This window comes from Cervus elaphus, chromosome 11 (genome assembly GCF_910594005.1).
Source record: "Cervus elaphus chromosome 11, mCerEla1.1, whole genome shotgun sequence".
Classification (NCBI taxonomy): Eukaryota; Metazoa; Chordata; class Mammalia; order Artiodactyla; family Cervidae; genus Cervus; species Cervus elaphus.
The window spans coordinates 99,614,770-99,640,578 of NC_057825.1; the positions used below are offsets into that span (position 1 = coordinate 99,614,770).

At 53.2% G+C, this 25,809-nt stretch overlaps 1 protein-coding gene across 3 annotated transcripts in view; it reads left to right on the forward strand.

The window, feature by feature from the left end:
- The window catches only part of FAM178B (family with sequence similarity 178 member B), a 104,938-nt gene that overhangs the window by 42,650 nt on the left and 36,479 nt on the right, over nt 1-25,809 (forward strand). For 2 of the 3 annotated variants that reach the window (XM_043918682.1, XM_043918681.1), the window contains 4 exons: nt 8,808-8,922; nt 16,545-16,626; nt 16,799-17,047; nt 17,258-17,355. In XM_043918682.1, coding sequence (XP_043774617.1) covers nt 8,808-8,922; nt 16,545-16,626; nt 16,799-17,047; nt 17,258-17,355 — 544 coding nt within the window. The remainder of the gene's footprint in view (nt 1-8,807; nt 8,923-16,544; nt 16,627-16,798; nt 17,048-17,257; nt 17,356-25,809) is intronic. The other variant, XM_043918680.1, reaches the window with a different exon arrangement.

Sequence of the window (25,809 nt, forward strand, 5' to 3'; positions counted from 1 at the left end):
CAATGTGGGAGACCCAGCTTTGATCCCTGAGTCAGGAGGATCCCCTGGAGAAGGGAATGGCACCTCACGCCAGTATTCTTACCTGGAGGACTCCATGGACAGGGGAGCCTGGCGAGCTACAGTCCATGGGGTCACAAAGAGTCAGACTCGACTGAGTGACTAACACTTTCACTTTCAGGGGGCTAGAAAGACTGAGCTTCACAGTCTTCGTATGAAGTGCACAGTCTCCTGTGTGGTTAGCCTGACCCCCGATCCAGCTCATTTTATCTTTTTCTCTGTCTCACCGCCTGTGCTCCAGCCTCACTGCCCTTCTCTCTCCCCATTTGTCCTCCTGCTACAGGGCCTTTGCACATGTCGGTTTCTCTGCCCAGATCTCCCTTCCCACCTCCCAGCAGTTCCGTGGCTTCTGCGTTTTCCACCCTTCCTCTCTGACACTGCCTGCTGACATTGCCTCTTTAGGGCGGTCTGTGCTGCCCCCGCCCCCACCGCCCCTCCTCTGCTCTCACGCTCCTTTCCCAGCCTTCGTGGCCCTGCTTATAGCTGATGCGCGGATTGTTTGATTCATGTCATCTCTCCCAGTGAGCTGTGAGCCCCAGAGCTCAGGGACCACGTCTCCGCTTGCTTTTGTTTTAGCCTTCGCTTGCGTTCCTGGCAGGTCTGAGAGCCGAGCACACAGCTGGACATGGACTAGACCCATTGAATGGGTGGATGCGTCTCAGGGACCATGTATGTTGCCCACAGCGGACATCTGCATCCCCTCCCACCAGCTCCTCCCATCCCATGCGGTCAGTGGTTGAAGAGGCTGCCTGTCTGCCCCTCCACCGTCGGGACACGGGGTCCGCTGGCCCCGTGGGGGCCGCAGTGCACGTGTGCTCTGCCCTCACTCAGCCAGCATCTTCCGGGTTGATTCTGGCTGCTGCAGTTCTTAGCTGTGCCTGAGCTTTACTAAGTATGGGGCCAAGGTCCGGTCCTCCAGTACTGGTCTGGATGCAGCCTGGGCGCAGGTACCTTAAAACCTCCCTAGATGATGCCACAGGCAGCTGGCTTGGGTGCAAAGATGGAAACCCTGGGTGTGATGTGGAGCTGGGGCTTCCTTCCCTTGATTCCTCCCCTACCCCACCCACACTATCTGCCAGAGCAGGTGAGGATGGGCCCCACAGTGCCACGGCTCTTCTTAGCTCAGTGTTTGCTGAACTTGGCTGGTATTAGAATCACTTGGGAATTCTTAAAAATTCTACGGCCCAAGCCACACCCATGCTAATTAAACCATAGTCACTGGGGGTGGGACACAGGCAGCAACAACTTTTGAAGCTGCTCCCTGATTCCAAATTCGGGAGACAAGTCCAGGAAGCACTGTATTAGGTTCCCAGTGGGGCCCCAATCCAGAACACACCGCCATCCCTCAGACCATAGAGCTGTACTGTTCAAGGTGCTGTGTGGGGAGACCTTTTCCTCTCGGTTTTGTTTTCTTAGAGCGCTTTGTGTTGTTTATTTTTTTAGAGTAGTTGTTGTTCAGTTGCTAAGTCACATCCAGCTCTTTTGCAGCCCCATGGACTGTAGCCCGCCAGGCTCCTCTGTCCATGGGATTTTCCAGGCAAGAGTACTGGAGTGGGTTGCCATGCCCTCCTGCAGGAGATCTTCCTGACCCAGGGATCAAACCCACATTTCCTGCATTGCAGGCAGATTCTTTACCACTGAGCCATCTGGGAAGCCCTAAGAGTAGTTTTAGGCTTACAGAAAAATTGATGGGAAAGTACAGAGTTCCCCTCTATTCCCCCACCCCAGTTTCTTTTAGTAACATCTTGCATTAGTGCAGTATAATTTGATCCATTACTGATCCATTGTTTTTTTTTTTAATAAATGAGAGAACTTAAAAAAATTTTATTTATTTATTTGGCTCAGTAGGCTTCCCTGGTGGCTCAGACGGTGAAGAATCTGCTTGCATTGGGAGCACGGAATCTTAGCCCTGGACCACCAGGGACGTCTCTGCTGAGCCATTATTATGAATGGAAGCTCACGGTGTGAACTGAGGTCTGCACTCTGCCGCACAGCGTATGGTGTGTGTCCATCCGGCCACGTCTCTGCCGCACGGGGTGCGTGCTTCAGTCGTGTCTGACTCTGTGCAACCTTATGTGCTCCAGCCCACCAGGATCCTCTGTCCTTGGAATTCTGCAGGCAAGAATACTAGAGTGGGCTGCCATATCCTCTTCCAGGGGATCATCCTGTCCCAGGGATCAAGCCCATGTCTCCTGCATTGGCAGGTGGGTTCTTTACCACTAGCACCACTGGGGAAGACCCATCAGATAGATTAGTTTCAATCTAAAAATTCTCTGTGCTCCTCCCTCCCTCCCTACCCCTGGTAACCCGTGATCTTTTTACCATCTCTATAGTTTGCCTTTTGCAGAATATCATATAGTTGGAATCATACAGCATGTAGCCTTTTCAGACTGGCTTCTTTCTCGTAGCAATATCCATTGGACGTTTTTCCATGTCTTTTCATGACTTGATTGTTTATTGCTCAATGGGTTTCCATTGTCTGGATGTAGTTTATTCGCCTATTGAAGGACATTTTGGTGGCTTTGGTGTGTCATAGCTTTTAACAGTTATGAATAAAGCTGCAGCTTCATTCATGTGCAGTTTCTGAGTTCATCTGGATAAACAGCAAGCAGTGTGGTTGCTGAGCGGTACGGTAAGAGTATGTTTCGTTTTGTAAGAAACTTGTCAGGCTGTCCTCCGAATCGGTCACACCATCTTGTGCTCCCGTCGTGAGTGACTGAGAGTTCCTGTTGCTCCACATGCTCATGAGCATTTGGTGTCTTCTTCATTTCATTGTAGACCTCAGGACCATTCCCAAAATAGCAGGTTCAGGAATCCAAAGGTAGAGAGAACTGGTCGGCCTTGCGTTCAGGGATGTTACTGGGAAGCTCTGTGTTTGCGTCTGAATCTGTCTCAAATTTTTGCTTTTGAAACTTAAGAGGGCAGTTTGCAGCTGCCTTCCTGACTCACACTGAGGGGGCCTGGCATCCTCAGACAACGCAGGGATGCATACTGAAGTGGCAAAGGGAGGAAGTGGTTGCCTGGAGGTGAGATGCAATGGCTGGCCTCTGGCAGCCATCCTGGGCCACCAGGTGGTCCCGAGAAGAGGCACCTGTGGAGCACAACAGAGCAGCAAAGCCATCGAAGATCCCACACTCAGTCAGTCCCCGCACACTGTGGCCCAGCCACCTCCAAACTTCTCTTACACCAGAAAGAAATGAAACTCCAGTTTTGTTAAGCCCAGGTGGGTTTTTTGTTTTGTTTTGGAGCTCTTTGTTACTTGCAGCTGAACCTAATTCTAGCAGACACCAGGGGTTCAGTGGTTTGGCACAGAGCAGGTCTGTCCTACACGTGGGCCTGGAAGGCTCTCGGTAGTGTTACAAGACGGCGACAGTGGTGTGAGTTACAGAGGACAGCAGGGAGGAGAGGTGGCCTGGGGACGGCCTCACGCGCCCCACACACACCCTCAGCTCATGGATCAGTGGGCCAGGAGCTGACCGAGCCCCTGTGTGTGTGTGAATAAGTGGTATGTGTGCATGTGTGTGGAGATGTGTGAATGGTGTGGTGTGGGGGGGGGCAATGTGTATGTGTGATACGTGAACAGATGGGTATACATGTGTGTGGGGATGTGTGAGTGGTGTGGTGTGTGTGTGTGGGGTGTGTATATGTGATACGTGAACAGATGGGTATACATGTGTGTGGGGATGTATGAGCCCTGTGTGTGTGTTGTGGGATGTGTGTGTGAATAAGTGGTGTGCATACATGTGTGTGGAGATGTGTGAGTGGTGTGGTGAGTGGATGGATGGGTGTATGTGGTGGAGTGGGAGTGTGAGTGAGTGGTGTGTGTCTGTGGGAGTGTGTGCTGAGTGGATGGATGGGGGTGTGTGTGTGTGGTGGGGATGTGTGTGATTAGTGTGTGCTGAGTGGATGGATGGGGGTGTGTGTGTGTGGTGGGGGGGTGTGTGAGTGGTGTATGTGTGCAGTGTGTGCTGAGTGGATGGATGGGGGTGTGTGTGTGTGGTGGGGATGTGTGTGAGTAGTGTGTGCTGAGTGGATGGATGGGGGTGTGTGTGTGTGGTGGGGGGTGTGTGAGTGGTGTGTGTGTGCAGTGTGTGGCGAGTGGATGGATGGGGGTGTGTGTATGTGGTGGGGGGTGTGTGAGTGGGGTGTGTGTGTGTGGTGGGGGGTGTGTGAGTGGTGTGTGTGTGCAGTGTGTGGCAAGTGGATGGATGGGGGTGTGTGTGTGGTGGGGGGTGTGTGAGTGGTGTGTGCGTGTGCAGTGTGTGGCAAGTGGATGGATGGGGGTGTGTGTGGTGGGGGGTGTGTGAGTGGTGTGTGTGTGCAATGTGTGCTGAGTGGATGGATGGGTGTGTGTGTGTGTGGTGGGGGGTGTGTGAGTGGTGTGTGCGTGTGCAGTGTGTGGCAAGTGGATGGATGGGTGTGTGTGTGTGTGGTGGGGGGTGTGTGAGTGGTGTGTGTGTGCAGTGTGTGGCAAGTGGATGGATGGGTGTGTGTGTGTGTGGTGGGGGGTGTGTGAGTGGTGTGCGTGTGCAGTGTGTGGCAAGTGGATGGATGGGTGTGTGTGTGTGTGGTGGGGGGTGTGTGAGTGGTGTGTGCGTGTGCAGTGTGTGGCAAGTGGATGGATGGGTGTGTGTGTGTGTGGTGGGGGGTGTGTGAGTGGTGTGTGTGTGCAATGTGTGCTGAGTGGATGGATGGGGGTGTGTGTGTGTGGAGGGTGGGTGCAGGCTGTGTTACGTGCAGGGAGGCCGTGGGGGGAGATGGCCTGAGCCCCAGGGGCGCGGTGAGAAGAGGGAGAGTGACGGGGCCGGCAGTGAGGGTTGCGGAGCCGAGGAGGAGCAGGAAGGAGACCAGAGCAGAGCAGGTCTGGAGGGGAGACAGGTGTGAGAGCCGGAACGGCAGCAGTGAGTGGCCTGGGTCAGGGTGGGTTCCTCGAGGCCCTGGGGCGTGGTCCTCTGGGGTGAGCTCTGAGGGCAATGAAATGCTCGTGTTTTTGGAATGTGGACTTGATGGGATTTTGTGTTTCTACTACGTATGTGGCAGATTCCTCTGATAACATCCCCTTTGCCCTGGAACCCGGGGGACAGGCCCGTCCCCTCCCCTCCCATGTCTCCCCATCCCCACCTCGCCCTAACCCTGACCCAGCCCTGGGCCTGGCACCAGCTCCAGCAACACGGGCTCCTGGCTGGACCCAGGCTTCTGCAGGGCTCTTCCTCCCGACCGTTACATCACTCTGCACCACGCTGACCCCCTCCCCTTCCTTACACGCCATTTACACCTCCTGGTACAGCGTGGTTAGCTTCCACCACATGGTCTGTTTCCTCACCAAACCTTCAGCTCCATGAGACCAGAACTTCAGTCACCTCTGTTCTCTTACTGTTTGTTGACTAAATAACTTTTTTTTTTAGCTGCACTGAGTCTTAGTTGTGGCTCCTGGGATCTTTGGTCTTCCTTGCTGCATGCGGGATCTTTAGTTGCCACACGTGAACTCATAGCTGCAACATGTGGGATGCAACAGTTTCCTGACCAGGGACTGAACCTGGGCCCGCTGCATGGGGAGCTCGGAGTCTTACACACTGGACTGCCAGGGAAGTCCTCTGAATAACAATTTTATGTGATGAAGGCTAGAGCTGATTGGCTAAAACCCGTGATACGGAGCAAGTTTAAATACAAAAGTGCTGAAGGAAGTTAAGTAATCCGAGTTGGGAGGATGAAAAACAGTAAGGTTTTAAGCCTCCCTTTCCCTGGTGGTTCATCGGTAAAGAATCCACCTGCAGTGCAGGAGGTGCAGTTTCAGTCCCTGGGTGGGGAAGACCCCCTGGAGGAGGAAAGGGCAGCCCACTCCGGTATTCTTGCCTGGAGAATCTCATAGAAGAGGCTGGCAGGCTGCAGTACATGGGGTTGCAGAGTCAGACACGACTTAGTGACTAAACAACAATAAAAAAAATATGTCATGAGCCCCATGCTCGGGTGTGTGATGGGTCAGTAGCTCACATTTCTTTGGGAATCAGCACCCCCATTTAAGGCTGATGGGGAGCTGTGGCACTGTGGGCCTGTGGGGTCTCCATGTCCGAAATCGGGACCCCATCAGATGATGTCACTTGGGTCTCCCCACGGCAACACCCAGAGTGCGCGTTAGCAGCTTGATTTGGGGGCGGGGCGGGCATGAACAAGGACAGATGCCTGCAGACCCTGCTTCCCTTAGGCCCCGGGTGGGACCTGGCGGGTGTGAGGAGGGGGCGAGGAAGCCGTGGCAGAGGGGCTGGAACCCGGAGGACTGAGGGGCTTGTGGGGGTGTGCGTGGTTTCCCCATGGTGCACTAACGGAGCCAGAAGAAGAGTGGCTACGTGAAGTCAAGAGGCTTCTGAGGCGCAGATGGAAAAGTTGCTCTTATTTCCGGCCTGTGCCTCTTTTCCCCGCCCCCGCCCCCCCCACCCCGCCAAGCCTCCGCTCTGTCCCAGGAGAGCTTTCAGACTCAGCCTCTCAACCGAGCCCAGATGCGCTGGCTGTTGGGGCTGGCATTGGAATCAGCCCAGGGCCCCGGTGCTCCCCTGGGGGATCACCTCAGATGACCGCGCCGTGGGCGTACAGAAACCGAGTTCTCGAGACTTTTCTTCTGTGTCAGCTCTCCAGAAAACCCTCACTGGGGACGCACAGTGCTCGGGAGAAGCTGAGTGCCTGGCCTACTTACAGGCAGCGTTAATTACGGGCTCCTGGGGGCCTGTTGTCACTTAACCAGCTTCCCGGGCTGTCAGCTTGACGGGGACTGGTTTATCCCGGGGCCACCCAGACCCCTTTCTCTGGAACTTCTCCTGGCCCCTCAGCCCTGGGGGAGTGGGGGTGTGCAGTAAATGGCTGGGCAGGCACACGGAAAGAGGTGAGGCCTGACTGGGCCCCAGGCCAGAGGGGTCTGCGATGCTGTCAAGGGCTTTACAGGAGCAGAGGCACCTGCGGGGGCCGCCATGGGGAGGGGGGCTTGGAGGCTGCAGGGGCAGGATGTCGCCGCCCAGCCGGGCCTCCCTGGGGCCTCGCCCTCAACCGATTCTCTTGCAACAGGGTCCTCCCGTCCCTGGCAAGGTCACCGGCCTCCCACACAGTCCCCCCTCCCACCCACTTCCCCGGCTCGGGCTCTGCTTGGGCAAACAGCCCTCTCTCATTGTGTTTTGCAGCCTTCATTCTTCCCAGCTTGTTTGCGACTCAGGCAAGGGGTATTATTACCATTCTCTGACTTGTTAAGTTGCCCAAGAGGAAAAAAAACAAGAACGTTTTTCCTCCTCCCAGAGTCTCATTACCTATTGGGTGAGCCTCAACCGATATACGTTTCCAGAGAGAGACACTCAATGCCACCATCCCCGAAGACACGTCCCTGGCTGGGACCCAGACCCTCAGCCGGCCGCCACACAGGACTGTGGCCAAGACGTCTCAGTGCCCTGTTTCTGGCTAGACGCACCATGCTCTTTCATGCTCTCTGCCACTTCCGTCCCTTGGCTAGACATGGGCTTTGTTTCCTATTGCCTGTGCTGTCTGCCCCCTGCCCCAGCCCCCAGTTAAGTCTCTCTCGCCTGAGCGGGTTCCCCACCTTTCACCAGCTCTGGGTTTTATGGCGACATACTCTGTTGTATTGATGTATCCACCTGGCGTCTCCGCCTCCTAGACCACAAGCTCCCTGAGGTCAAGGGGCCTGCTGGGCCACCTTTTAGTCTTTGGCAGCTGGCGTGGTTCCGACACACGGTGGGGTCCATCAAGGGGTGCCCATGGGAGGGGAGGCTCGCCCTCCAGAATGGTGAGGGTTCAAGCTGGCGCTGCTCTTGGTTCTGGATTCCTGCAGCTCACCCTCCATCGGACCCTTCGTTTGTGTTCTCAAACGCTGCCAGCCTGTCCTGTGACTTGTCACCAGTTTCCCTCTTAGTCGTCTGCCCCTTGGTCAGGTTTATGTAGGATGCAGTCATTCACTCCATCGTCTATCCATCCCTCCATCCATCCCGCTTCCTCCACACGCCAGCCACCCTGAGTCTGCAGGGAGGAATGGCAGGCACCTGGCCCCTGGCCTCGCGGAATGTACATTCTAACGGGGAGACACAGACAAGCGGCGAGCAGATCTGCAAATAAGATCATGTGGAGGAGGGAGAGCGAGGGGCCAGCGTGGGGGCCGGGAAACAGACTCCATCTTTTGCTTCTCTATTCTCCTAGTTCGGAAAATATCCTTAAGTTGAAGGAGGAAAGGCCCTCCAGTTGTTAAGGTTTTTCCCCTTTGTTGAGGAGGTCAGATGATCGCTCCTGTCCTGTTAAGAGAGAATGGTCCTCAAAGCTCGAGCTTGCTGAGAAAACGCCTCCAGGACTGTGGGGAGGCCCTCCGGCAGGATCAGTGCACCTGGCAACGCCCAGACATTGCCCCAAGGATGCTACTGAGAGTCCGTAGTAGGTGCCAAGCTGGACCCGGGCCTCGGTGGTGGAGAGTGCAGGGCTGGGGAGCCTCGTGCCTCCTGTCTTGCGGCTTGGAGACCTCTGGTTGGGGACTCAGCACCTGGCTGAGCTCAGGGCAGCTGATGGAGCTGGCGAGGGCCTGTCCTCCCCAGGCCCACACGTCAAGGTGGCCATAGCCTGAAGACGGGAGAATGAGTGTCCAGGTTCCCGGAGCACCCGCGAGTGTCTGCAGCCACTGAAGGCTTCACCCTCCAGGAAACACCTGTGCCGCCCAGGAGCGCAGCCCGCCCTGTTCTGCCCCCTGACCCCCGCCTTCTCTGCTCTGACAGGTGGGGACACAAGCCTGTGGTGCCCCTCACTGCAAGAGATCTCGGCCACGTTCCACAGCCTCGGAGCCCGCAGCCCTGCTCTGCAGCCCCTGGGGCCCACACAGCACGCTGGGAGGTGAGTACTCCCCACCGTGGTACCCTTCCTCACATGGCCACGGCCACTGAAAGCAGTTCAAACCTATCGAATCATGTCCATTAAACATGTGCAGTACCAATTACACCTCAGGAAAAATGTAAAAAAAAATATGTATATATGTAACCCAAAAAGCAGACTCTTCTAAATATACTGGGTTGGGCAAAACATTGGGGTTTTTGTGTTACATCTTACGGAAAAACCTGAATGAACTTATCAGCCAACTGAATACATTCATGCACCTGATGCTCAGTCATGTCCTACTCTTTTGTGACCCCATGGACTGTAGCCCGCCAGGCTCCTCTATCCATGGGATACTCCAGGCAAGAGTACTGGAGTGGGCTGCCATTTCCTTCTCCAGGGATCTTCCCCACCCAGGGATCGAACCGTGTCTGTTGCACTGGAAGGGGGATTCTTTACCACTGCGCCCCCTGGGAAGCCCACATATTCTTGCCTGGAAACACTAAAGTATTTCCTCTTCCGTAAATGTAGTACACCTGGCCGGTCACTGTACAGAGCTCCATTGACGTCATTGTTGGTGATAGCCAGGGCTCAGTGAGCATTTTACTAGTTAGAGAAAGGAGAGATTTCTTCTGATAGTTATTGGAAATTATGTGCATTTTTCTTTAAGTTAAAAAGTCACCAGACTGGTGACTGTAGACTCCAGACTCCAGCCCAAAGAGGGAAGCACAGAGTCTGAGGGGCCACAGTGCGTCATACTACGGGTGATTGGCGTGAGTCCCCGTACTCACAGCTCAGGGCAGCGATGGGAAGAACCAGGCACAGCCAGGTCTTACTGCCCTGGCGGCTGGCATTTGCTCCTGCCCCTTCCTGACTCACAGCTCTTGCTGCCCCTCCTCTTCCAAGACGTGTCCCAGTCCCTTTGGCCTGTCTCCAAGCCCCTCCTGATTACCTAATATCAGCTCATGGCCAGCCAGGCACAGTTTTACATGGAAAGTCTACAATGCCCCATTTTGTGATGTTGGAGCCCCCGTTGTGCACTGGGTTCCGGGTGGGTGGGACAGTGACGCTAACTGGTACAATACATAAATGACTCTTGTTGGATGGATGGCGGACTAGATCTGGGTTGTAAAGGCATCCGTTACAGCGCCATCCAAGCTTTTTGTTGAGACTTCTCTGAGCAGTAGGTTTGAGACTTGACTGTGTAGGGGGCTTCCCAGGTGGTGCTAGTGGTGAAGAACCCACCTGTCAATGCAGGAGACATAGGAGATGCTAGTTCGATCCCTGGGTCAGGAAGATCCTCTGGAGGAGGGCATGGCAACCCGCTCCAGTATTCTATTTCTGCCTGGAGAATCTCATGGACAGAGGAGCCTGGCGGGCTGCAGTCCATAGGGTTGCAGAGAGTCGGACACTGCTGAAGCAACTTAGCACACACGCATGCACTAGTGTTTAGGACCCTGGACAGGCTGAGCCCCCTCCCTCCTGCCAACTAGCCCTGGGGCCAGCTGTGGTGGGCAGACGTGCCTCTAGGGCATGGCCAGAGCTTTCTCAAGAACCTGTTGCACCACTGTGTTTGGTAATTGTCTGCCAAGCCAAACCAGACCAAACCGCCCTCGCTCTGCTATAAATACCCTGTGCTTGTGCCAGCCTGTCCTGCCCCTCCCCCCCCCACCGCGTTCGTACCAGGTGTAATAAGTTACTTGCCTCTTCCCCAACGTGGAGCTTCAATTAACTCACCTTCTAGGAGGAAATCAGGGAGAGAATTACACTCAGAAAAAACAAATATCCATGAAGGGGAGGGCCTGGGGGGCCTGAGGATTCAGAGGAGCTATTTCCGACCACTTGGAAAGGGGTGCACACCTGGTGTCCGCCTGGAAAGTGCGAGGTGGCCCTAGAGGCTCTTAACCTCCCTGTTTACTCTGCAAAGAGCCACACCCCCTAACTTCCCCCTTCCCCCAGGGCCAGGTGATCTGTGGAAGTGTGGCCATTTCAATGCATCATTTCACATACTTCAGGATGGCTTACTTGAGCGATAAAGCATCTGCCTGCAATGCAGGAGACTGAGGAGACCCGAGTTCCATCCCTGGGTTGGAAAGATCCCCTGGAGGAGGAAAGGGCAATCTGTTTCAGTATTCTTGCCTGGAGAATCCCATGGACAGAGGAGCCTGGTGGGCTACAGTCTATGGGGTCGCAAAGAATCGGACACAGCTGAGCAACAACACGCTAGCACAAATACTTGAGAGCGAAACCCCAGCATGAAGGCTTCCAGCTTCTCAGCACCCTGTGGGAGCAAGGCAGGGCCCTGTGGTCCTAGCGCAAGGCCCAGAGTGCCGCGGCCCCAGACAGCTGTTCTGACACACCTGCCCCTTTCCTTGGGCCTCCCACCTTGGGATGGCTGCTGGCACACGCTCTCCACTGAGGATTCAAAACTGGCCCAGAGCATCTGGCCAATAGATTGCCCCTTTAAGATTGCCCCTGTACAGATTGCAGCTCTATAAGAGGGGCTGGGACCACCCACCAAGCCACTCAGCCTAGAGGTGTTCTTTTGGGAATATGCCTCCTTTCAAGAAGCAAACAGGTCCAGGAGAGACCGCTCCCATGACTTCCGTGGGGTGGGGGATGGTGAAGTGCTGGCTTACTTCTGTGTTTGGGAAACTCGGGGTGTCTCAGCGTTGGAAGATTCTTCTAGAGCACTCAGGGAACATCAAGGAAGTTCTGACATCTCCTCCACCAAGGCTGTGGCATCCTTCACAGCTCCATGGGGCACAAGAGCATCTTCGGGACAGGCGCTCCTCTCTGCATCGTCCTCATCCTCAGAGGCTCATCCCATGTCCCTTGGTTCCGCACCAGGTGCCTCTCTGTTGACCTCCAGGGATGTCCCCATCCAGGGCTCCTCTGAGGCACCCACACGCTGTCATGGCCGAGACTGGAAATGAGGGCACATGTGGGCCCACGGCTTGGCCATCTCTCCAGTCTCTACAAGAAAGACGGGTCTCTCACCGGCTGTTCCTAATCTCAGATTTCCTTGAAACTCATCACCATCTCATCGAATGCTTCAAGATTTTCTTCCAGAAGGAAACAGCCCTGCTGCTGCCGGACCACGTGCATTGTCTGACGTCTGCTTTATTGCAGATAGAGTTGCCCTCTGCCCTGTGATGAGCCTGGGGAGGGAGACAGCCAGCAGAGGAGGAACCAGAGTGTGAACGCTGGACGGGAAGCAGATGAGCGCCTGAGCATCCTCAGAGGGGACCAGTGCCACACTCAGCTATACAGACTTTTCATCAGGTGTCCCTGGTCTCACCTGGAAAGAGAGGGAGCAGTGGCTGGTCCTCCTGGGCTGCTCCCTGACTGCAAAGCCCAGAGGAAGAGCCCTGGTCAGGTCATAGGTGTGTGTGCACGCTTAGTTGTGTCCAACCCTTTTGCGACCCCCTGGACTGTAGCCCACCAGGCTTCTTTGTCCATGGAACTGTCCAGGCAAGAACACTGGAGTAGGTTGCCATTTCCTACCCGAGAGGATCTTCCTGACCCAGGGATCGAACTCCCAGCTCTTGTGTCTCCTGCACTGGCAGGCAGATGCTTTACCACTGCGCCACCTGGGAAGCCCCAGATCTCAGGTCCAGCCACTGAGGACCAGCAACCCGCTGCTGTTGCCTGGGGCTGGTAGCCTTCATCCACTGGGTTCCCTGAGAGGGAAGCCTGGTGCAGAGGCCAGTGGGCTAAATAAATGACAATCAATCCATTGAAAGGGCATCCTGTCAAATGTGGGGGCGGTTGCCTTGGGACAGAGTAATTGGATCCAGGTAAAAGTTGCTCCCCTCCCCGCCGTCCCCCATTAGCTCAGCATCGATTCCTCTTCATTGCCTTGACCTCAGTCACTAGAGCCCAGCTGACAGCTCTGGTCTGGTTTAGCAGTGCCAGCCCGGGAGCGCGCCCTGCCCACAGGCTGTGTGGTGGGCCCCTGACCCCCAGCTAGACTCTCAGTTTTACCGTCTTCCCAAGGAGAAGGAGCAGAGGGTCACTTTCACTTTATTTTTTTTTTTTCTCAAATAGTAACAGGGGAAAACAAATATAGAAGCCGACACGCTTCTCTTAAGAGTGGAGAACAATACCTTTGCAACCCAAACTCTAGCTCCTGGGTGCTGGCCACGGGCCAGGAACCCTAACTCTGCCAGGCCAGTGTCAAGGCTGGGGCTGGGGGTGGGGGTAGGGGAAAGCTGCTTTGCTGGTGGGGCTGGTGGTGGGACCCTCAACTCGATTCCTACCTGCTGAGTCCAGAAGAGGAGTGGGCTCCTTAGACTGTGAATTCCTCTTCTCTGTGGCGGAGGCCTAGGGATCAGCCGATGCCACTTCCCAGAATAGCAGTCTCAGATGCCACGTTCCAGGCGAGCGGCTCCTCAGAGAGGCAGGCAGGGAAGGGGAACCCGTTATGTTGCCTGCTGGCTGTTCCCAGCAGAGGCAGCCTGGGGAGACACTGGGGCGCAGTGCACCGGGGTTGGGGGGGTGGGGGGGGTGGGTAGCAGGGAGGCTATGTATCCTTCCCACTTGGAAAGCCTGGCATTCTGTCCATCCCCAGGAGGAGAGACCCTTGTCACAGACACACTTCCCCTCCCCAGCTCCGAGAAGATGAGTCACCAGCCCACAGTTTCTGCCCTCTTTCTCCCCCTGGCAGCACGGAGCTGTCTGAGAGCCCCCTCCACTTGGGCAGAGTCACAAAGCTGGCTCTGAGGCTTCCTGCCTCTTCAGGCAATCTAAAAGCATTCCCTCCCATGCTTGCACGGCCCCACACAGGCTCACGGACAGGTATAAACCAGGACTCCCCTGCGACTCTGACACAGGCCCAGTGCGTGAGGCCCAGTCTCCCCCGTCTGTTGTTCTCTGGCCTCGCAAATGCTGAGGAAGAGTGGCCTGGAGAATGGCCCAGCCCAGGCCTATCTAGGCCTCGCCCCACCCCTCCACTCCAGCAGTGATTTTTGACACTGACTTCCTGGGTGCCTAGAGACGGCACTTTTCTTCCCTCTCCGAGAAGCAGCATAGACAAGTAAAGAAGAGCAGAGCCTGTTCACTGGAGCATCTGGGAACCGTGGCCAGGGCGGCGACCCTAGAAGCCGTTACTGTCGGCACTGTTGTCGTCATCACTGATGACTTCATTTGTAGGGAGTCCCTTGTTATCAGGAACTCCAAGCTAGTTAGTAAGACTGCAGGAGTGGAAGAGACGGCAAAGGGAGACTTGTCATAAAGTCATCCTACTTGGATTTCCCTGGTGGTCCAGTGTTTAGGAATCTGCCTGCCAATGCAGGAGACATGGGTTCAATCCCTGGTCCAGCAAGATTCCGCATGCCATGGGGCAGCTGAGCCAGTGTACCACAACTACTGGGCCGGTGCTCTGGAGCCTGTGTACTGCACCTACTGAAGCCTGTGCCGCGAGCCTGTGCTCTGCGTGAGAGAAGCCACCGCAATGAGAAGCCCACGCCCTGCAGGGAAGACCCGGCACAGCCAAAAATAAATAGCAAATTAAGTTTTGAAAAGCCACCTCACTTATTTGATGCCAACAATACACACGTGGCCAGAGAAAGAGCATCGTTGAGTAAGGACACTCCAGCTCGGCGTGTCACCCGGGGAGCGTGTGCCTGGCAGGCCTGTGCAGAGGGCCATGTGAGTCTGCTGTGCTGCCAGCAGCTCCCTCCCTGTAGGGCTCTTGCCAAACTGTGCGTGACTCTGGTCTTTAAAGAGGGTGTTTTAAATGTGACCCTGGCCTCTGGCTTCATCCAGGCTGTTTGCTAAGAGGAATCTGGCCATGCCAGGCTTGTCTGCGGACAGCATGGTAGTGGAACACCTTGGAGGGGTTATTGAAGATCTCTTTCAATCTAATTTCACCTTACTTGCAGACTTTGGAAGCTAACCTGACATAAGCTACAACGGAGTGTGTTTTTCCGTTTATGCACAGACTCACCATATCTGTGTGGACAAAGAACGCTTTTAAATGAGTTTTCTTTATTTTACTTATGTATTTATTTTTGTTTATGTTTTTAGCTGCACTGGGTCTTTGTTGCTGCCAGCAGGGTTTCTCTAGTCGTGGTGAGTGGGGGCTACTCTGTAGTTGCAGTGTGCAGGCTTCTCATTGTTGGGGAGCTCGGGCTCTGGGCACAGGCTTCAGTAGTCGTGGTGCCTAATTGCTCTGCAGCATGTGGGATTTTCCCAGACCAGGGATTGAACCCTTGTCCCCTCCATTGCAAGACAGATTCTTAACTGCTGGACCACCAAGGAAACTCCAAACAATGCTTTTGAGGAGGACTTTGCAGGAAGCATTGAGTATGATTTTTCAGGCTTCCAAGCCCCAAAAAACTAAAGCTCAGGGCCCTCCTAGAGTGACAGTGTCGGGATGCCAGCCCCCGAGAGGCACCGGTGACTCCTCGAGCTGTGTTCACCCCCTGTGCGGCCGTCTCCCACCCTGAGCAGACTGGCCCACGTGGCCAGGGGAGACCACAGAGGCAGTGTCACCTCCAAGGTTAGGTTCTAAAAGGTTGCAGCCTCTGTCTTAGGTGGGCATCTCCTCTCTCTCAGATAACTCACTATAGAGAAAGTCGGGGCAAGTTAGGGAACCCTGGGGTGAAGCTCCATGGAAGGACTGAGGCCGGTGACCCCCAAGTGACCTGAGAAGCAGTTCCTCCAGGCCAGTCAAGCCTGCTGCTGACAGCAGGCACCCCCCCCACGAAAGCCTTGGAGGCAGCCTCCCCAGAGACCCTTAGTTAGAGACCCCTGGCTAAGCTGCTTCTGGATTCCTGACCCTCGGAAACTGCACAGGATAATGTGTATTGGTTGTTTTTAAGCCTCTCCATTTGGGGGGAGTAATTTGTTACATAGCAGTGGATGACCTTTTCATTGTGTTCATGACAGTGACATTTTATTGTCTTGGGCTTTAAAATCATTGCAGACGGTAACTGCAGCCACAAAATTAAGACGCTTGCTCTTTGGGAGAAAAGCTATGACAAACCTAGACAGCGTATTAAAAAGCAAAGACATCACTTTGCCAACAAAGATCCTTATGGTCAAAGCTGTGGTTTTTCCGATAGTCATGTATGGATGTGATAGTTGGACTATAAAGAAAGTTGAGTGTCGAAGAATTGATGCTTTTGAGCTGTGGTGTTGGAGAAGACTCATGAGAGTCCCTTGGACAGCACGGAGACCCAACCAGTCCATCCTAAAGGAAATCAGTCCTGAATATTCATTGGAAGGACTGATGCTGAAGCTGAAACTCCAATACTTTGGCCACCTGATGCGAAGAGCTGACTCATTGGAAAAGACCCTGATACTGGGAAGGATTGAGGGCAGGCGGAGAAGGGGACGACAGAGGATGAGATTGTTGGATGGCATCACCGATTCAATGGACATGAGTTTGGGTAAACTCTGGGAGTTGGTGATGGACAGGGAGGCCTGGCATGCTACAGTCCTTGGGGTCACAAGAGTTGGACACGACTGAGCAACTGGACAAGTGAAAGACCCGCGCACACAGGGCACCGGGGCCCTGGGTTGAATGGATCATCCGAGAACTCTCTTCTCCAGCAGCACGGCCTCCCCCTCTGCCTCAGTTCTTCCCTTGTACCTGCCTCTGACTGCTTCCCTTCCTTTGTTTTGTCTCACCGTAGCGAGGCCAGCCGGAGCCGCAGGGAACAGCAGGACACCCTCCAGGAGACGGCCTTGGACAGCAGCCTGAACTACATCTGCAAGGTGAGTCCCACCCAGACCCACTCAGCATCAAATTCAGTGGCTCCCACCGGGCACCGTCACAGGCACTTTGCTGACTGCCAGGATCGATGCTACAGAAGCTGGCTCCCTCCACGCCTGTGCCTGCCCCGCCGACCCCGGGAGGCTCGACTCCAGGCCCTGTTGCTTTTCTCAGCTCCTCCCCAGCACAGCTGGGGGCTCCCAGTGCCAGGGAGGCACCCCTGCCCTCGCGCTCTGTCCTCTCCAGTTCCTGACACTGTGCGCGCTGGCCCAGCCGGGGGCCTACACCGACCAGGACCTTCTGGACCTGATTGAGCTGCTGTGCCGTGCTGGCCTGGACACCAGACTCCGCCTGCTGCCGAGGACCGACCTCCAGCAGCTCCTGCTGCAGCTCCTGGAGAACATCCGCGAGTGGCCGGAAAAGGTGCTGTGGGCCCCTGAGTCAAAGCCCAAGCCCCAGCCTCACCTGTGAGGCCCCAGCAGGGACCACGCTGCTCTGGCGGTCCTCCCCTGACCTGGCCTCCGTGACCCTCCCTCTGCTCTCCGGGCCTCCCTGCTGAGTGGGCTGGCGGGGCGGTCAGGGTAGGAGGCGCCTGCCACTGGAAAGCCCCCTGGACGCCCTCTCGCCCCGCAGCTCCGGCAGCTGTGCTGGGCCCTGAGCCGAGCGTCTGGTCACCACCACAACCTGCTGGCACTCGTGCAGCTCTTCCTGGACGTGAGCCCCCGGAGCAGGTGGGTACTGCTCCACCTCCATCTCCCCGCCCTCTGAGGCTCACCCCACCCCCGTGACGCCCTGTGGGGTGTGGGGGAGGTCGTGCCCAATGTCAAAAACCCAGGAGCAAGAGCTAAAAATGCAACTCACTAATGACTTCATTACCAAATGGGAAAAAAAGCCTCATTTTCTTAACACGGTCTTATTAGCAAAACAATTGCCTTGTGCAATTAGCCTCAGACTCAGCAGCACCCCCACCCGCCTTCCAGACTGCTCCCTTCCCAATCCTCGTGGAGGTAGGGTGCCTCCTCGCCATTCAGACATTAGCTGCACAGTGTCCCCTCATCAATCCCCTTGACGCCTCCCTCTCAAACTCTCCGATCATCATTCTATTTTCTGCGCAGCACTGATCTCGGCCAGAAATTTCTTTATATTTGTTTCCCTTTTTTTTTAATTTATTTGTGGCTGCGCTGGGTCTTCCTTGCTAAGCGAGGGCTTTCTCTAGATGCGGTGAGCGGGCTTCTCGTTGTGGTGGCTTCTCTTGTTGCAGAGCACAGGCTCTAGGGGCTCAAACATCAGCAGTTGCAGCCCGAAGGCTCAGTAGTTGCGGTGCATGGACATATTTGCCCTGAGGCATGTGGGATCTTCCCAGACCAGGGATCAAACCCCTGTCCCCTGCACTGGCAGGCGAATTCCTAACCGCTGGACCACCGAGGAGGTCCTGCTTGCTCCTTGTTCATGGCTGCCTCTCGTCCTCATCCCCTCCAGTGAGCAGGCCCCTTACTGGGGTCACTGTCGTATCACCCCTCATCCAGGACAGAGCCTGGCACACTGTTGGCACTCTGTAAATTCTTCTTGAATGAATGAATGTGCCAAACAAACTTAGCCTGCAGGGAGATAAGAACCAATTTTCTGTACCTACTCCAGGCTCCCTTCTCCCCTCCTTCCTTCTCCCACTTGAGGGCACAGCCCAGGGAGTCCCCCTCGCTGCCCTGTGCAGGCCTCTCCCCACGTCCCCTCGTCTCCTCTCTAGGTCTGTTTGCAGCTGCTCCTACCTAGAATGGCGCTTCCCTGGCGGCACGGTGGTAAAGAATCTGCCTGCCAGTGCAGGAGACCTGGGTTCGATCCCTGGGTCAAGCAGATGCCCTGGAGAAGGAAATGGCAACCCACTCCAGTATTCTTGCCTAGAGAACCCACGGCCAGAGGAGCCTGGCGGGCTACAGCCCATGGGGTGGCGAAGAGTCAGACACAACTCAGCAACTAAAGAACAACCATCACCACCTAGAATGACACCTCTTCCCACCTTCCAACCAGGCTGTCCTGGATCCCCTCCAGGGAGAGCCGAAGCTTTCACAGACAGTCCCAGCTCCTCCTCCGCAGCCTGTCTGCTCTGCGGCTGCACCTGATTGTCATGGCTCTGCTTGGCCTTGCTGCCCATCGCCTGCACTGAGAGGTGCGGAGGGCTGAGCCTGGCCTCCAGGGCCCCTTGTGCTCCAGCCCAGGCCATGTGGTTTGTCTGCTGTTTTCACTTTGACATGTATGTATATTTACTTACATGTATGTAAGTGTGTCTATATACTGGCAGACCTCATTTGATTGCGCTTCACAAATACTCCATTTTTCCCAAGTGAAGCTTTGTGGCCACCCTGCATTGAGTGAGTCTGTCAGTGTAATTTCCCAACAGTATCTGCTCACTTCATGTCTCTGTGTCACATTTTGGTAGTTCTCAAAATACTGCAAGCTTTTTCCTTATTATTATATTTGTGATGATGGTCTGTGATCAGTGATCTTGGATATTACTATTGTGAAAAGATTAGGACTCACTCTCTGAAGGCTCAGATGATAGCGTTTTTTAACAATGGAATGTTTTTAATTAAGATAGGTACATTATTATTTCAGATGTAATGCTGTTGCACACTAATAGACTACAGAATTAATACAATTTTTGAAAACATTTTATTGAATTATAGTTGAGTTGCAATGTTTTGTTACTAATAATTTCTGCTTCACAGAAAAGTGACTCAGTTATACCTATGTATATTCTTCTTCATACTCTTTTTCATTATGGTTTATCGCAAGATATTAAGTATATATACTGAGCTATACGGTAGAACCTTGTTTATCCATCCCACATATAACAGTTTGTTTCTGCTAATCCCAGACTTCCAGTACTTCCCTCCCCCCGGCTTCCTCCCATTTGGCAAACATAAGTTTGTTCTCTATGTCTGTGAGTCTGTTTTTGTTTGGTAGATATGTTTATTTGTGTCATATTTTAGATTCCACATAAAGTGATATCATATGGCGTTCGCCTTTCTCTTTCTGATTTACATCACTTAGTGTGGTAATTCTAGGACCATCCATGTTACTGCAAATGGCATCATTTCATTCTTTTTTATGGCTAAGTAGTATCCATTGTATATATGTACCATATCTTCTTTCTCTACTCATCTATTGATGGACATTTAGATTGTTTCCATGTCTTGGCTATTGTAAATAGTGCTGCCATTAACATAAGGGTGCATGTATCTTTTCCAGTTATAGTTTTGTCTGGATATATCCCCAGGTATGGAATTGGTGGATCATTTGGAAACTATTTTTAGTTTTCTGAGGAACCTCCATGCTGTTTTCCATAGTGGCTGCACCAATTTACATTCCCACCAACTGTGTAGGAGAGTTCTATTTTCTCCACACCCCCTCCAACATTTATTGTTTGCAGAATTGCTAATGATGGCCATTATAACTGGTGTGAAGCGATACCTCGTTGTTTTGATTTGCATTTCTCCAATAATTAGCAATATTTACTATCTTTTCATGTGCCTATTGGCCATCTGTATATCTTCTTTGGAGAAATGTCTTATTTAGATCTTCAGCCCATTTTTCGATTGGATTGTTTGGGAGTTTTTTGTTATTGAATTATAGGAGGTGTGTGTATATTTTGGAAATTAAACCCTTGCCAATCACATCATTTGCAAATATTTTCTCCTGTTCTGTAGGTTTAAGCACAACTTTTATATGCACTGGAAAATCAAAAAATTCATGTGACGTGATTTATTGTAGTATTCGCTTTATTGTGGTGGTCTGGAACCAAACTTGTAATTTCTCCAAGGTGTGCCTGAACATAAGTGTGTGTGTGTGTGTGTGTGTGTGTGTGTGTGAGATGAACTGCGTTATTTTCCATAGCTGCATAGTATTCCCTGGTTGTGCACGCAGCCGTTCCCTGGTTATGATATTTGTCCAGTATGCAAGCTTGTGCATCTATGCAAATACTTCAATAGGATAAGTTCTTTGAAACTGCAATCCTGAAGTATAAATATTTAAAATTTGGTCTCCAAAAAAGAAGCTGTACTAATTAATAATAGACGTGAAAATGCCTGTTTCTCCACACTGTTATTAACACTCTCATTCTCAGTGTTGTTTTTAAGTTTTAGTTACTCTGGTAAGTGAAAAGGCTCATCCTGTCATTCTAATTTTCATTTCCCTGGCTGCCAGTGAAACTGAGAATCTTTTTCTGTGTTTCCTTTGGTGTAAATTGTCTCTTGATATTACTCACCCATTTTTCTATCCGGTAATTTTTCTTCTTCTTCTTTTTTACATATTTATTTATTTGTCTGCATCTGGTCTTAGTTGAGGCATGTGCGATCTTCACTGCATCACCTTTCGTCACAGCTCATGAACTCTCTAGTTGTGGTATGAAGACTCAATAGTTGCAGCGTCAGGCTTAGGTGCTCTGCAGCATGTGGAATCTTAGTTCCCCAACCAGGGATCAGACCTGTATCCCCTGCATGGCAAGGCAGACTCTTAACCACTGGACCACCAGGAAGTCCCTCTTCTTCTTAATTATATTGATTTGTAAGTTGCTTATTACATATGTTTTGGGCACCATGTTTTCTCCTAAGCCTGTAAATTGTCTTTTTTAAACCTTTGTGTTTATCGTTTCACAAAATGATTATTTTTCCTTTTTCAGTAAACTATTCATTTCAGAATAGCTTCAGATTTTCAGAAAAGTTACCATGCATAGTACAGAGGGTTGATTTGTAATTGACTCTTTCCAGCTTGAAAAGGAAGGCCTTCCCCACCCCAAGAGCATAAAAATATTGTGTTCTATTTTCCTTCAGTACTTATATAACTTTGTTTCTCTTGGCTCCTAATCCCATCTGGAATCCATTTTTTGTAGGTACAAAACAGGGATCTAACTTGATGTTTTTCCCCACCCTCAAAGAGCCAGTGACCCAACACCAATTCTTTTCAGTCTTAATAATCCGTCACTTCCCAAAAGATTTCAAACTGCTTTTGTCATATCCTGAATTTATGACATCCCTCATCTGTTAGCCAAACTTCGATTTCAGGTTCCAGGAGTCAGTGTCTTTCGGAGGGCATCTGTTTGGAGCTCCCGTGCCCTTGGCAGATGCTCCTTGAATACTCGGAGTGAATATCGTGGAACAGACTTACCTGCTTTCGAACAGACACTCCAAGTAGGGTAAACCCTGCTGTTGAGCACTTTGCTGAGAAAGAGGGCTCCTCACCAGGGCGGATATTATTTATTCATTTATTTAGAACTTGTATTTCTTTTTTCTAAATAGATAAAGCACTCCAACTGGACAAAATTCAACAGGGACCAGGGAGTGCCTCTAGAAAACAAGCCCGTCCCCCTGCCCCCACGCCTGTGCCACCCAGCCTGTCCCCATGTCTAATCTGCTCTTGCATACAGCTTGTCCTCCCCGCCCCTCTTTCCACTTCAGCACAGGTTTTGGCAGCCGTTCCACACTGGATCGGAAAGAGCTCCTAACTCTCTTCTACAGCTGCCCTGTGTTTCCTGTAGTCTTAGTTAGCTGCCCCCTCCCCTCACCATGCCCCCGTGCTGGTGGCCTTGTCCCCTCCCTCGTGGGCGGCTGCCCCGCTGGGCTCAGACCGGCTCCGGGGAGGAGGGCGTATTATTGTACGAGGGCTGCCACTATCTCTGCCGAATAGTTAAGCACAAAAGATCAACAACACTCACCAACACTGGTGTGATGCCCGCGCTCTCCCCGACCTCCTCAACCAGGGATGCGCTGTTATGCTGAAGGCAAAGTGGAGCTTAGCAGTGAAAAATGAGAGTAAAAAGCAGCCCCTTCTCCCACAACCGTCGCCTCTCCACGTCACCCTCCAAGGCTGGCCGCAACTCACAGTCTCCAATCTCTTGCCAGTTTGACCGTCCCCATGCTGCCCTGCGGCGGGATCTTGCTTCTGGTGCACATCTGGCCCTGTCACTCCTTCGCTTAAAATCCTTCAGACTTCTATGCCCAGGATGAAATTCAAACAGCCCTGCCTGGTACACTAGGGCCCTCCTGCCTGCTTTTCACGTCCCTCCATGTTCCCCAGCTCCCCAGCCCCTGCAGGCTTCCACACTCCAGCCCTATCCTGAAGCTGTGCCGCTACCCAAACCCACGAGGAGCAGTTGTCTCGAACGTTTCAACGCCTGTTCCCTCTTCGCCGAAAAGCCTCTTTGCCTGGTCGACACTTCCTCACCCCCAAGACTAGGCTCTGAGGAGGCAGCTTCTCTTTGTAGAAACCTCCGGATGCAGAAACTTGGTTGTTGGTGCCCCCTTGGACTGTGAGCATCCTGAGGACAGGGACTGTGACTTCGAACTCTGGGTCCCTGGAATCCTGGCACAGAAGAGGGAGCTTGCTTGTGGAGAGCTGGCTTCTGAAGGGCAGATTTCAAAAAGCAGAGAGAGCAAGCGTTTTTCAGTAGCAGACTCCAAAGACAAAGTGGCTCAGCTGGGCCAGGAGATCCTACAGTAAGACTTTGGACATGGATTGCGAATGGACCCAGTGAGGGAAAAAGCAGGAAGTATTAATATCTAGAGACAGCAAGGTCTGCACCCAAAGCTCATCATGCATGATCTCTGATCTTGAAAGATATGGAAGAGAGAAGGAAGGGGACACAGGCAAGGCACATGGAAAAATAACATGAACCCGATGAACCAGTGACAGTTCTCTTGGGGATAGCTAAAGCCCACAGAAGGAGCTTCTGTATAATTTTTTTTTTTTTTTTTTTGCTTCACCGAGAGGTATGTGGGATCTTAGTTCCCTGACCAGAGATCAAACCCACACCCCCTGCAGTGGAAGTGTGAGTCCTAACCACTGGACTACCAGGGACGTCTCCTGTATAGTTATTTTTGATGCCAGGAGAGCTCTTCTGGGTTGACAGGCAAATGATAACCCTGGTGAAGGGAGAACAACACCACGTAATTCATATTTTGTTTCTGTTTTCTTTTGTGAAGGAGCCTAATTTTTCATCTGGACTGGAATATTGATCAAAGGGGATTGTAGCCTGTAATAGCAGGGGGAGACCGGATGGCAGCATCTAACTGGGTGGAGTGAGTTGAGGTCCCCTTCACGTCTGTCTGTCCTGCACAATGTGGGGGAGCCCTGACTCCACAGAGACCTCTGGGGAAGGGAGAGCTCCCCGGGGGATGAAGAAGAAGGGTGCTCTTCTTCATTCAGCTCTGTGGACTTGACGTGTTCCTCAACAGAACTCCCCAGGGGAAAGCTTGTGAGCACATACATAGAAAAGGAAGCCCTGCTTTCTAGGATTCCTAAGAATAAATCATACCAGCCTAGCCTCATTTAGTTTTTGATAGGCTAAGCAGAAGAATACCCTGGAGAGGGCTGTCTGGGTTCTGTAGGGCATTTGATGGAGACGCACATCCTATCTTGCCATAACATAGCAAGCTGAAGCGTGGGCTGAAGAGTGATGTCCAGTTAGATGGACTCATCGTCAGAAGGTGCCACTGGCCATCAGAGTCTGCCTGGAGGATAGGTCCGGGCGGCACCCAGAGCTCTGTCTCCACTGACAAGTTGGCCGGCACAGATCCAAGGTCTTGAACAAGGCCATTAACAGAACAGTGGTCGGGTTCATGCATAACATGAAGGCAACTGACAGCGAAGATCCACAAAGATCTCAAAAGACCATAACGATGGGCTGAGGGGGAGAGACCAAGCTGCACAGTGGAGAACAGGGGTCTAGGAAATGGGATTTCACAGCCAGACGTGTGGACTAGACTTTGGGCTCAACCTGTCAAGAGCGTAGCGTTGAGGGGCTCCCCCCAAAATAAGGGTCCACTTCAGTTCTGAGCGCCTTGCTCAATGAGAATGTAAGCAACCTCAAGGGCTTTCAGAAGAACCCACCCAGACGGCAAAGATTCCCGACGACAGAGAAGAGTAGCTTGTTGCGCTCGGGGGAAGGGATAGTGTGCGAAGTATGGTGACTTTTTAAATATTTGTTTATTTGACTGTGCTGGGGCTTAGTTGCAGCACATGGAATCTAATTTCCTGACAAGGGATCGAACCCAGGCCCCCTGCTCTGGGAGTGCAGAGTCTTAGCCACTGGACCACCAGGGAAGTCCCTAGCGACTTTTCTCCAAGTATGCGGAGGCCCTGACTGAATGGACGGATATGCGGGTCCCAGGACATGAGACCAGGTGACTTTTCAGGTGTTTTTAGGGGTCTAGGTTTCATCATCATACCAGAAAGAGAGAAAGAAAGGGAGGGAGGAGGGGAGAGAGGAGGCTGGAGGTCCGGATGTGACTGTCTGAGTGAACCTGGTTCTTGTTTGGTTGTGATGTACATGCAGGAGAGAACATGTCAGGTGGACACTGCACTGCGCCGGGTGTCCGTGCAGCCACCACTGCGTCACCAGCCAGAAGGTCACCTGCTCCCCTGGAAGGGCCCTGGACCCGTCCCAGGCATGGCCTCTGCAAAAAGAGCCGCTTCGGCAGCTTTCATCCCATGGATTTGTTGTGCTGGGCTTCAGACTCGGGCCCCAGTGGGGCCGTACAGGGTTCTGTCTCGTATCTGGCTCCCCTGGCATGGCCAGCACTTGTGGGTGCCAGTCATGGCAAAGCCAGCGATCATAGACAGCTCCTTCGTGTTGCCCGGTGGGAGCCCCCTGCGTGGGTCCGAGGCTGTCTGCATGCCGCCTTCTCTTCCTGTCTGTCCTGTGCTGTGTCCACGTTTGTGAGTGCCCCAGCGGGTGTGAGATGCCTGGGCAGACGGCTGAGGAGGCGACCCCCACCTCTGAGCCCAGGCCCCCATCTGCCTGCCCGGGTGACACGTGCTCACATGCAAGACAGGAGACTCCAGGGGAAGGACTGAGGGGCAGGTGGCATGAGAGCAGGCAGTGCTGGGTGAGGTGGCCTGAGCGGCCCAGGAGGGGCAGACCCGCCGACGCCCTGGGGCAGGGTGCTGGGCAGTGTTTCCACCACGACCGGCCGCTGTGGTTGCTTCCTGAATTGCCCTGGAGACACGGAAAAGGCCGTTCACACCTTTGGCCAGATGCCCGATGGCCTTCCTGGGCAGTTCAGCTTCAGCGGGGCCCGGTTCCCGTATGAAGGGGCTACGTTGACCTGTGTGGTGGTCCTGGCACCTTCCTGGCCCACGAGGGCTTGGGGCCTTTGCTGCCCCCCCGAGCCCCAGCAGGCTGTCCCTCGCAG